The 12,938-nt window shown below is 37.8% G+C and overlaps 1 protein-coding gene across 1 annotated transcript; it reads right to left on the bottom strand.

Annotated features, from left to right (window-relative positions):
- Positions 1–4,305: 4,305 nt before the first annotated feature.
- Positions 4,306–12,743, bottom strand: LOC137728401 (F-box/kelch-repeat protein OR23-like). The gene is made up of 4 exons (XM_068467198.1): positions 12,646–12,743; positions 6,856–7,848; positions 4,630–4,860; positions 4,306–4,513 (listed from the first exon to the last, which is right to left on the bottom strand). The coding sequence occupies exons 1-4, from the start codon at positions 12,741–12,743 to the stop codon at positions 4,441–4,443; spliced, it is 1,395 nt and encodes a 464-aa protein (XP_068323299.1). The 3' UTR covers positions 4,306–4,440.
- Positions 12,744–12,938: the final 195 nt, after the last annotated feature.

The raw sequence follows: 12,938 nt of genomic DNA, 5'->3' as shown, positions 1-12,938 counted from the left end.
TAATTTAAATTTTAGAGAGCTGACTTCAAAGCGTTAGACAACTATCACAGGAAGCTTGTAACCAGTTACAGTGACTACCCAGTTCACAATTGTGAAGTCAGAAGAGGTACTTACAAAATCATTTCTACTCCCTCAGGATTTACATATCTCAATTAGTCATCCCAGTCGTTGCTAGTCTCATCATAGCCTAAAAGAAATTCACATAACCATTCATATCACACACATGAATTTTGATATAAAAAAATATACATGAATTTAAAGAAGATTCTGATAATCCATAAATAAACGAATCTAAAGCAAAGAGTTCACGCATAAGTTTTACCTCCATAGTAATAGGCAGCAGACATATAATAGTTATGAAGATAGCACATAGATGAATCCATGAAATCAGATAACAAAGGGGTAGCAGAGCGCTCTGATGCGATTTGTCCATTTTTAGCATTACCAGAATGAATAGAACCGTTTTGGTTAACAGAAGGTTGCATGGAAAAAAACCCAAGCTTGGAACCACCATATATAATATAAATGAATGAATGTTTCAAATGTAGTTTGTTAAATGTTTTTCACGATCAATTGCTGTGATACCTAAATACCTTATCTCACCGTGTTCAATTTATATCACGTCTCATACCATAACTACAAACAAGTACACAGTTACTCAGTTTCTCAAACGATCAACTTTCACAATATATAAAATAAAACTATCACAATATTACCAAAAAAAAAAAAAAATTGTTCCACAAAAGCCTCAAAGGAAAAAACCATAATTATTTACCGTGAGCACAGAGGCCTTCGAAAGCTTCACACAAAAGCCCCAAGAAACGAAGAGTAACATCTCCTGAAATGTAAAACAGAAGCAAATCATATGCCCAGGCGACGAATCTAACGATATAAACAAAACCCAAAATTACAAAAACAAAATTCATACACAAATCCCATCTGAATACAAATATCTCGATCATCGTCAAATTCCAATCAACTTTAGTTAATTGAATTAAAGTTAATAAATTGTAATAGGAAGTAATGATTATGTCCAAACTTCAGGTCAACATTTATACGCTATATCTACAAAAACTACCAAAAAAAAATTTAAAGGCCATACTAAGAAAGTAAAAAAACTCATCAGCAAATGCAGACCTTGGAGGTAAAAAAAGGGACCCGGATAAAATCGAAAAACCAACAAAATTCCTATCCACTGAAGATAAGGTACAATGAGGTTTCATACCTTTTATATACCTTGAGCACAAAGTGGTTCCAAGGTTGCAACGAAAGCCCCAAAATTGCAACACCACCATTTCCCGAAATTGATACCTAAATCATAACAAAGCGCTCACACAAAACCCCAAAATTAAACACAAAACCCCCCAAAATTATAAAATCAAAATTTAGTCTGCTATCCCTTCTCTCCCATTTTTCTCTCACCCTAATCTCCATTTCTGCAAATGACCTACCTCCCTCTCTCCGTGTATACTCCTTGTCTCTCTCATTAAATCAAAACTCTCAAACCCAATTACATGCCTCATCAGAACCCATAGCATAATCTAATTGAAAAATATTACCCAAAAAAAAAAAAAAAAATTTCAATTTTTAATATTTTAAAATTGAAGAAAACAAAACCCATAGATTTGAAGAAAAAAAAAAAAAAAAACTCCGAGATGTAGGATTCAAAGAACTTACCAGAAAACATTAACCTTTTTGACTTAAAATCATCTTCAATCCAAATCAAAAGGCGGAAGAAGCTTAAACTGCTTCAAACTTTTCCAGCGAGCCAAGATTTGACAGGGATAGAAACGAAGGTTTGAGAGTGAAGGAGACCATGGCGACAAAGAGAATGGGAGAAAAGCTTGAGAGCGATGGAGACCATTGTGGATGTAAATTTCCACCTTCTCCTTGGACAAAAATTACACCTACAAAACAATTAACATCTTTGATGAAGACTAAAAACCTCACATGTCCACGATGAATGGAGGGCTTTGGCCGAAGAACGCGAGGTTAAATGATTGTGATGGACTCCATTGGATTTCAGTATGTGGGATGCAGACGGCAGATCGGCAAAGCGTTACATGTTTTATGATGCCATGGTTATTTACCGAGGCACACTGCATTGGTGTACCAAGTCTAACTTGACATTTCCACGATTGATTAGAAGATTTCAATACTAGGAGATATGGTTGTAAACACCTGTATGTGGGTTTTTTATTTTTTATTTTTTATTTTTTTTGTATATTTCTTTGTTTTGCCCCATGATAGTATTCGGGCAACGCATTTTTTGATCACATTTTTGTTACCGTAATGCTTATGTTTGGCTTTCAAATCAAACATTTTAAACTATTCTTTGAAACATCACATGGTGCTTGAATAAAACGTCTTACATCCTATTCATCTCAACTCTCATACTGCATAAGGAAGAAAATAAGATATTTGTAAGAGAATTCGTCTAGTTTCTTATTCAAGTAGAGTGTGCTGCAAGCAATACAAAGACAACTAGTCTTTTTCCCCTCTACTTATTCTGCACAGTAAACATTATATTATATCACATTACATAGGTTTTTTCCCCTTTACTTATTCTGCACAAGAAACACTATATTATATCACATAATTTGATGTATCTTATTACGTTGGAATTTCTGTAGTTATTGTTAATCATTCAAATAAATGATTAACGATCTATAGCCACTCCGAGTAGTGACCTAGCCACGGCATTATTAGGGTATGCATCGTGTGGAGGAGGTGGAGTAGTAGTAGTGTGGCCTGCAAAGTTCCTTTGGTTGATGGTTGTATCGGCAAGATCAGCAGACCCAGGGATCTTCCCATTATGTCCACCGGGAGGAGGAGGGCCCCTCTGCTTCGAATCCATCAACACGTTGATTTTGTTCACCGTCGTTATGGTCTTCAACTTTTCTTTCTCATCATGCAACATCCTGCCTGCACTAATCACATGCAAGTCCATACTCACGAGAAATACAACTGTTATAACTGCGAATAAACACTTAAGAAACCTCATGGTGATCTATAGATCTTTTACTTAGAGATATTAAACAAAGATAGCTAGCTTAATTACGAAGGATGTGTTATGTGGAGGTTAGATACGTGTGTATTTATATGCACCAATCTGCATGACTTTCAACCTTTTTCTTTTGTGAAAACATTAAAAATCGAATGGGTCAGAACAGAAAAAACGATTTTGTTCTATGATAGTAGAATTCAAAGTAAAACTTTCAAAGTTCTTAAGTTGGCATCTCTTCTTACATGTGTTAGCACGAGTCTTGCAGATAAAGTTCTCTATTTAATTGGCATGCATTTTGTGTCACAAAGAAATCAAAACAAAACCCACAATATATGTTTCTTTGCACTTGCCATGGACTTCACAATACCTTCACTTCGAGACCTACAACCGAGATAATGTCACAGAAATATATATCTTCTTATGTTTACAGGTTATATGATGAGTGTTATAGATACATAGAGATTTATCTCCGATGACAAAACAAATTTCCTCATTTTCCACCCGAACATTTGACCAAAATGTTAATGAAACTTTTGGGTTGACTTGTTGATTGTATATTAGGACTTGAATTTCGTGTATCTCGAGTTTGAAGTCATGGCTGTATAAAAGCGAAACTTGCAATACAAGTTGCGGTTTAACGCAGCAATGGTTTGAGTTTTGACTTGTACCCAATTCTTCACGGCCAGCCAGTTTCTGCTTTAGGAACTAGATCCTCTCCTGAGCTCAAGATAGGGATCTTCCTGAGTAGCCCATCCGGACCATTAAAATTTGATCTAATAGCTCAAAATAGGAGGCATCTCTAAAAGTTATAATAATTGCAACTGTTGGATTAAGTTTAAATAGCCCGGATGGGCTGTTCATGGGGACTCCCATCCCGAGCTTAGGAGAGGATCCAGTTCCTTTGCTTTAGCCGCATTAATTGCTTCGTCATGTGTGGAAAATGTTGGAACTCACCAAACCGGGTGGAAAACTGAATCTTTACTTGGGAATGTCTGCATTTTGGTCTCAATTTTTGCCCATGCTACGAATTCACACTACATTATTTTCGTTGGTTGGAAATTCCGAAAAGACTTCATTTGTTGGGATACCGACTCGTGTATCTAACACGAGAGGGGAGCAAAGGAGAGAGTCCGACTCCAACCTTAGATGTAAAGTATCATTATCATACGTACGGAGGAGTAAATACTCGGTGACGCTACAAACCCCGGGAACCGGACTTGAAAATCAGACTAAACAAATCAACTTAAAACGTAAAATGACACGGGTAAAGATTGATTAGTGCACAAGCAACAAAGCTATATAACACATCTTTACATATACATGTGCATATAATACATCTCTATGCCTGCTCTATGGAAAAATAAATGATACAAATATATGTAACTCATCAATTCAACCTTAACTACTTACCACTTTACTCACGGGTAAGGTATTTATTTTGGTCTGCCGTACTTTCGGACTAGACATGCTAGCAGCAATGACCCCGAAGAACCAATATAGACAGCTCTGCACATCGATCGGTACAATTATCAACACAAGTACAAGCAACAAGAATCGAGATTCACAAGCAAATGGTGCTCATAACGGCAGTATTGAAATCCAAGCTGTAATGGAAAGGTGACTTTGTTATGATAGATCTCCATGTCTTCTTCTTAGGATGGTATATTTGGACGTAAAGAGTGCCTGCTCTCGTATGCAATCGCGACCTGCAGATTTCTGCTGGCTCGACTGCCTTCAAAAGGGTTATTACATGCAACTCTCCATCCAATACAACGAATCTAAATGCAGAGTTGCATGGGGCCTGTCTTGGTATACGTGACTCCTTACACCAACGGTTTGAAGCCATGTCATATCTGCAGTACATATCATGTGGAAGCAACATAAGCAAAAACTTCCATAAAATTATCATTCAAAGATCAAATTAATAACAACGAGAAAGAAATTCAAAGGACATAAATTAGGGGCAGATGCATACGTCCAAAAAGACATCAATAAGCATACACAAAGGAGAACTTAAAAGAATGCGATCCCATATAATAGAATTACTTGTACTAAACTACTGATAATCAACATTTTTGATATATTGCATAAGAATGATAAACAAGAATTTCCCTTCTGTAAACCGCAATAGAAAAGTAATCTAAAACATCGAAGCGTTATGTGTTGGTAGAACCTGTGTCATTTACGTCATAAATTTAAATTAGCATAACCATCCAAATTACATCATCGCATATCCCTCAAATGATGAAACTTTGGAACTTTTCTGTAAACAGAATAATAAGTTTTTATTAGGGTTGTTTATCTGCAATGGGAATGAAAAGAAACGGAATGGGTTCCCTTCATGACTTCCCCACGTCTACTTGCATGTAATCAGTAATGGATTATCTAAAATACGTAACGGAACAACCCAATTTCAGCAATTTGAGTGTTAATCCAATTCCCTTTCCTTAAATTTTTGCATTCCGTAGTTAAGTGATTCCTTATTTTCCCATTATTGATAAGTAAACAAGCCCTTAATTCAATATAAATGAACACAGGAAGATTTCAAGCTCAGCCTTCTGCATTCACCTTATGGTGCAAAGTATAAGTACTAACGAAATCATGCCAAATCAGAGTAAGTTCAAGACCTTCCCCTCTCCTAGTTGTTTCGTTCTGAAAAAATCCAAGCACAAAACTAAAGTGGAGTCATATATCATATACGACCTAAGCCACCTAATAACTTCCACCAATCCAAAAAGCTCGGATATTCTTACAAAAATCATCAAGAGCTACTATTAGCACATTAGGATTCAAAATCAAAGCTAATTTGGATACTTTCAGCCAGATCACTCTCTCTCACACTCGTGCGTGCGCGCGCACACACACACAACACATGTTTTTCCCATGGTGCAAGGAAACAATGGCCAACTCAATCCAGTTTCTTATACCCTAATTATTGTGCGGAAGCCCACAACAACGGGTCGCCAACAGGTCCCACACACACAAGTCACACAACACATGTTTTTCCCATGGTGCAAGGAAACAATGGCCAACTCAATCCAGTTTCTTATACCCTAATTATTGTGCGGAAGCCCACAACAACGGGTCGCCAACGGACAGGTCGCCAACAGGTCCCACACACACAAGTCGGTATTGCCGATACTCCCCTCACTTTAGCCACCCGGAAGCAATGGGTATGGGATTTTACCAAAAGGCCTTGACAATACGTGTGTGTGGTGGCATTGCTTATAAAGCACTACACGACTCCTCCCCTAGCCAATGTGGGACTCAAATGTGGCTCTAATCTAAGCCACCAAACTCCAACACTAATTTGGTCACTACATTCACAACAAACTTCTTCAGGAATGTCCCTGAGTGGGTACTTGCTCTGGTCAAGACCATCTTAGCAACTCTGCATGCTGATTTCTTTCCCTCCCCAAGTTACAGAAAAGTGTACAGTCCCCGCATGATCTAGTCACACTAGCATTTTGAACCCTATATCCCAAATTATGGAAAAGACAAGTTTTTGGCACACCTCTCAGTGAAAATTCCTTTAATTAATAAAGATAAATTCCACACCTGGTGAGGTCTAAGGAAATGTAATATGCATCTATACACCAGAACATGAGGCAGCACCAAGTATCCCTATCTCGATCACACTTTTAGTTCATTCAAAAATGATATTCACAATGCAGAACAAAAAAACTTCAACTTGGAGCGTCGAGAGATATTTAATGCTGACACTAACCTTAGATTAGCATGAATAATCTCAATCTAATTGGAACCAACTGTCACTAGCTGAACATACAAACAATGTTACTTCAAGCCCAAGCTCAAAACACAAAAAGTAAAGAAAATGGAAAAACTACCTGAATATAACATTCCGATCAAGCATGAAGACAGCAGGTCCACCGCAATCATCGCCACCTTCGACGACAACAATTTTGCCCAGTCTCACCCTCTCCCCTGCTTCCCACATATCCCCAACCTCTCTCCACCTACAGCCACCATTCCCATTCTTCAATTCCATCACCACAGCGTCTCTGTAATGCTCATCCACAGGAGAAACCCCTGATCTTGTTCTGGATTCGCCGTACCCACCCATAACCCAGAACTCCCTCTTCTCGCCGTCGCCAACAAAGAACCCCGCGCACCCGGCCCGAGAACCTGGCAACCCATCCATTGCAACCCAGTCATTTCTCCCAATATCATACCGCTCCACCGAGCTCGTTCGGCTTCCAGCCGCGCTGAACAGAGTGTGCCGGGATCCGCCGCCGGCGACGAGAATCTCTCCCGATTTTGGAACCGCAGCACAGGCGAAACTTCCGCGCGGTGTGAGCATCGGGGCGAGGAAGTCCCACGAGGAAGTGCTGAAGTCGAACCGGAATATGGCGGAGGACGGGGAGGGGAGGTCGATCGGAAACGAGCGAGTGTCGAAGAGGGAGCCGCCGATAACGTAGAGGTGGGGCCCAACGGAGAGGGAGGTGAAGTTGCAGAGGCCGTAGACGTGGGGGTTGCAGGGCATTGGCGGGAGGGGGCACCAGGCTAGGGTTCGAGGGTCGAAGAGGTAAGGGGCGGCGACGGAGGGGTCTTGGGGGAAGACGCAAAGGAGGTGGGAGAGGTTGGTGCGGTGATGGGTCTGGCGGAGGGCGATTAGGGTTTTGGAGGAGAGGAAGAGCCTCCATGATTTGCAGGTGGGTCGGAGGCGGGCCTGGTGGGAGAAGGGGACGAAGGAGAGGATCAGCGCTGCGATGTCATTTGGGAGGCCGGGAATTAGGGTTGGGGATTCGCCGATCGGAATCAATGGCGGAGAGGAAGAAGAAGAATGAGGAGATGGACATGCAGTTTTTGTATATTCTCCTCTTCGGATGGAATGAGAAGAAGAATGAGAAGAATGAGGAGATGGACATGCATTTCTTCCTCTTCGGATTCCGAGTGGGCTTTGAGTTAATGGTTTTTTTGGACATGCAGTTTTTGTATATTCTCCGAAAGGCTACAGTTTAGTAACACGTGGCGGTTGATTATTCCCTCCAATTTATCCACAAGGGATGGGGTTACTTGCCATTGAGTTATTTTTTGGGATAATAATTATGGTTTTTATTTTTATAGAAAAACTAATAAAAATGGTTTGAAAACTTTCAATTTTAACGATAAAGATAAAATAAAGGGTAAAGTGGATAGTACTAGTTTGACTTTTTAGTGTAAAAATGTGGTTTTTTGTTAAAGTAAACATTACCGCGGACTTTTCGTTAAAATTTTTTTTTTTTTTTATATGTGTAATTATGTATAGCACACAATATTTTCCTATTTGAAAAATCTCAACGGTACAAAGATGTAAGTTTATTTACTATTGCGCCATTATTCCATTTATCTTGGCATGTTTCACAATTATGTTTATATTTTTGTCTGATGCTTGAATTATTGTACGTAACTTTACATGATGATACTATGAAATATTCTCCACTTGTTGCATTATTGTGTTGCTTTTTCATCTTTTGATTATCTGATGTGAAATCCTCTATGTTTCCATTATTTTGTTGATGTCATGCAGTTCTTATTTCTGTCAAATTATTCTAGTATTGTTCATCTCCGCTTCTTTTTCACTATCTTCTTTTATTTTGTAGTATATTTTTACAATTTTTTCTTGGAAATTTTGGGGCTCCAGTATGGTTGATGTATGATATTTATTTTGCTATAAGTATACATTACTTCATCTTCTGTTATTAATAATATATCGTGCTTGAAATCTTCAAATTCATATAAAACTAACATTTGGGCTCCTCAATATCTCAGAACATTTTGTTGTGTAAGAGTCCATGATATATAATCCAAATGAGTATTAATTTATCATGGCTACATATGTAACAACCAGTCTTTGATTTTACGATTTTATTAATTTTAAATGAGTGAATCAATGAAAATGCCCCTTAAGGCGAGATCGTTGACTTTCGTTGATCGTTATCTCATGATGCGTATAAGTTATTATTATACCATATTCTCGAAGTACTCGACGATACGACAAACGGAATTGAATTTGGAGTTATAACGAAGATTTTACGAATCACCGAATGCCAAGGGCAAATTGGTAATTTTGTATTAGGAGGATTTTTGAGTTTTGCTTTGTGAGCCACGTGGGGCCCACACCGCACTCATCACTTATCCCCATGTCCCTTTCCAAAAATCTCTCTGACCTCTCTCTTGCTGCCACATCACTTCTTCTCCCTCAAGCTCACTAACTCTCTTAGTCACCCTTTCATTTCTTTCTCTCTCACACTCAGACTCTATTTATCTCTTCTTTCTCATCTCTGTAACACAGAGGACCAACGACCCATTGCCATTTTTCCATCTTCGGAGAGCCCCAGTCGAACCACCCACTTTCCGCAGGCCTCGTAGCAAGCCACCAGCAGCCTTGATGCTCATTCAACAACCCTATATCTCTTAATCTCTCTGTAAACATAGAGGCAGTGAGCTAATCCCAACCACCATCACCTGCCCATCATTACCATCACCACTCCAGCGAGTTCTCAGGCCATTGCACTGTCATGTCTCTGTATCTCCCTCACATGTTATCTTTCTTCTCACCGTTGGTGAAGAAATGAACTACGAACGTCGCCGTAGGTGCCATATTTCCCAGCGAGTTTCTTGAGTTTTCGACCAAGGTATAAGTCACTTCTCTTTTGTTGTTGGATTAGATGGTGGCCTTGAATACCTATTTTGGTGAAGCGTAGCATGAAATAAACTCGGGGAAGAATTTTCCAAGAATTATGGAACTTTGGACCATGCCATCAAGCCACTTTCAGGCCATTCACTCAGCCAAATCCCATCACGGTTGGTCCTTGAACTGGTATAAAAATCTTCCTAACATTCTTAGCTTCTAATTGGCTTTTGAATCACTACTTTTGGTTACGAAATGAGCTCATTTAGAGCTCTGAAAGTTAGGCCTCCAACCTAAGAGTGGTGTGTGCGGCAACGTGTGGGAGAACCCGAGGTCCCTCCTTAGGTTTCTCAACGTGCCAAATCCAAATCCGCCATCCATTTTCCGAAATTCGACCATTTTAAAATAGTTTCTTTACTTGTTGTACTTAGTACGAAAATGTGTATATACAATAGTATGTTGTACATTTATGTAAATGGTTTCGTTTCTAGGTGCAACATATCACAAAAAGCTTCGATCCCCATGAGGTAGGTTTGACCAAACGACATGATTTGTGAGACGGTTTTTGCTTTTAAATATTACATAGTTGTTTGGTTTCCATTTATTTATTTGATAAAGAACTTTCCATGTTACGCTGATATTAGATTAATGTTTATAAGAATTAGCGTATTAAGGGAATTCATGAAATTATGTTGCATCCTACTGGATGCACATGTATGCATGTTATTATTGATGCCTTAATTGGAGTTACGTCATGAATAATATTGCATTGATTAGAATTATCGAATTATTGATTTACCGTGGCATGATCATATTTATGTTATGTGCTCATTGTGTGCTGCACTGGTGTTAGTACTCGCTCAGGGCCAGTCTTTCACGTGCATGTTCACATCGCACCGTACACTCACTTTGGATCCATTGTAGGTGTCAATCATGTCCTAAATTGCTATAGGCAATTAGAACTCGTACGTGAAGCGTAGAATGCCAGTCTTCACGTGATTGTAATACTAGAGTGTAAATCACTATTACACCCAGTCATGTTCATGTCAGAATATCTCTGCATGAACTCGTGTGTCAACATATGTCGATGAGCACTCGATATGATATGTTTGTTTATATGAAATTATGTGATTACTGGACGTTATGTGTTTATTTAGGAAATGTCGTGACATATTGCATTATTGAGATATTGTTGGCTAAGGTAAGTATTTTCATACTATATGTAGTATGTTATGTTTGGAAACTATACTTGTTTTACGGCGAGGGGTTATTACCTTTTCAAAAATATTTTTACAAAGTTTTATTTTTAGGCCCACTCACCCTTATTTTTCACCCCTACAGGTTTTAGTAGAAGAGATTTCGTGTCGACGAGGATTCTTTGCAAGTCTTAGTATAGGCGATTACCTTTTATGGTATAATTCTTACCCTACCTTTATAGTACTTTACTTATACTCTGACATCACGTGTCAAATGAGTTTATTCCCACTCACTAGTGCACTCTTTCATTTAGGCACTTTTAGGTTTAAATTTACTCACATTTTCCACCTCACTACACTTTTATGGCTTCGTCACACTCCGAGTGTCGGTCAGCACAGTTTGATTTGGAGTCCAAGTGGACAATTTTGTGTCTGGGTGTGTCAATATGCCTAGCTTCTTCTTTGTGCATATGCATGTAATATTCTAATAAAACTTATACAATTTTCCTTCCAAATTGCTAAGTAATCTTCTGCTAATTTCTATTTCTTTTCTCTCGATGTGTTCTATTTTTTTATTACCAAAATGATTAATCTTAGGTATTCTAATATGATTATTTGTGCTCAAAGTTGAATTTTCTAATTTTGTAATAAAGGTGGTGGTGGCAGTGGTAAAGACGTGTTATGCAAAACTTGATTAATTTATGTTATTTGTTCTTCAACTGGATCTAATTTTTCAACTAAATTTAAAACTAATTGGATGATTAAATTATTTTGTCTAATTGAAATATTACAACTATCTACTTGTGATGAAATATCAATTAAATCAACTGGTCCCTTATTTAATATCTAATTCCTTCAAAACTTGGATATATATATTCTATTGGTTCAGGAATCGGCCATCAAACTAATGATCTATCTATTTTATTATGTAACTTATCTATTTGCTGAGTGAAATCTTTATGTACTAATTGAACTTTTGAACTTCTAATTTTAATTGGTCAACTATTTCTAGTGACCCACTTTTTACTTGCTTGGGTTTACTATCTATGGTATCAATGAGCTATTTATCTCTCTCTTGTTAGGAAGTCTCTGAATATTTTTATTATTATCTTCTAGTTGAGATGCAATGTGATTTATATTTTGTCTAACAGTTTTTTTTTAATTTTTTACATAGTCTAATAATTGGTTTAATAAATTATTATATGTAATATTTTCTAATTTTATATTTTTTGCTTGACTAATAAAAAGATCTACGATACTATTTGCTTGAGGATTTTCTTCACTATGTAAAATATGATTACACTACTACAAAAGCGGCTTATTGTGTCGGTGGTTGGTGCCGGTTTTATATAATATAGTGGCAGATTAGACATTTTCGACAACCACTTTACATGGTGTTGGAATTACTGTTGGTTATAACCAACATAAAATTGTCTATGTTGCTTATAACCGACATAGACTGTTAATGTCGCTTATAACTAACATAGTTTTTAATTTTTTTAAATGATGGTGTCGTATAAAAAACGAATCGTGTTGCTTTCAACCAACATAAAGTTAATGTCGGTTGAAAAGAGAATTGTATTGCTTATACCCGACATTAATAATTATTTTTAAATATTTTAAAACTTCCTATCAGTTGTAGGCGACAGGTTGGTGCTCTTTATATATCCTGTCTCATGTCTTATTCTTCCTCTCTTGTGTTTTTCCTCTCTCTCATTTCTCTCAGCCCTCTCTCCCTTTAATATCAGAACCCTAGCTGCATCTCATTTCCCTATAATGAAGAACCCTAGCCGCACCTCATTACTCACTCTTCTATGCAAAAATCCAAAACCAGCGAGTCTGCTATGGAAATGTAGGCACATCTAAGCTCCAATCTTCCTACAGAGGTAAACATCGACCCTTCCATTGTTGAATATGTGTCCATTTGATGATTTTATACAGAAATAAGAAGCAAACTAACACATGCTTGTTTGATTTGTGTACGAGTATCTGGATCCGGCAAAGAAATAATGGGAAAAGGCAGAATAACACTCGAACAAGTCAGATTCGAAACAAAAAGGGTAAAATCACTAGCCTCCATAACTGATCTCTCACTGCATGT

The sequence above is a fragment of the Pyrus communis genome, chromosome 3, assembly GCF_963583255.1.
Source record: "Pyrus communis chromosome 3, drPyrComm1.1, whole genome shotgun sequence".
NCBI lineage: Eukaryota > Viridiplantae > Streptophyta > Magnoliopsida > Rosales > Rosaceae > Pyrus > Pyrus communis.
Note: the sequence above shows the minus strand (reverse complement) of the source record. Positions and strands in the feature narration are given on the sequence as shown.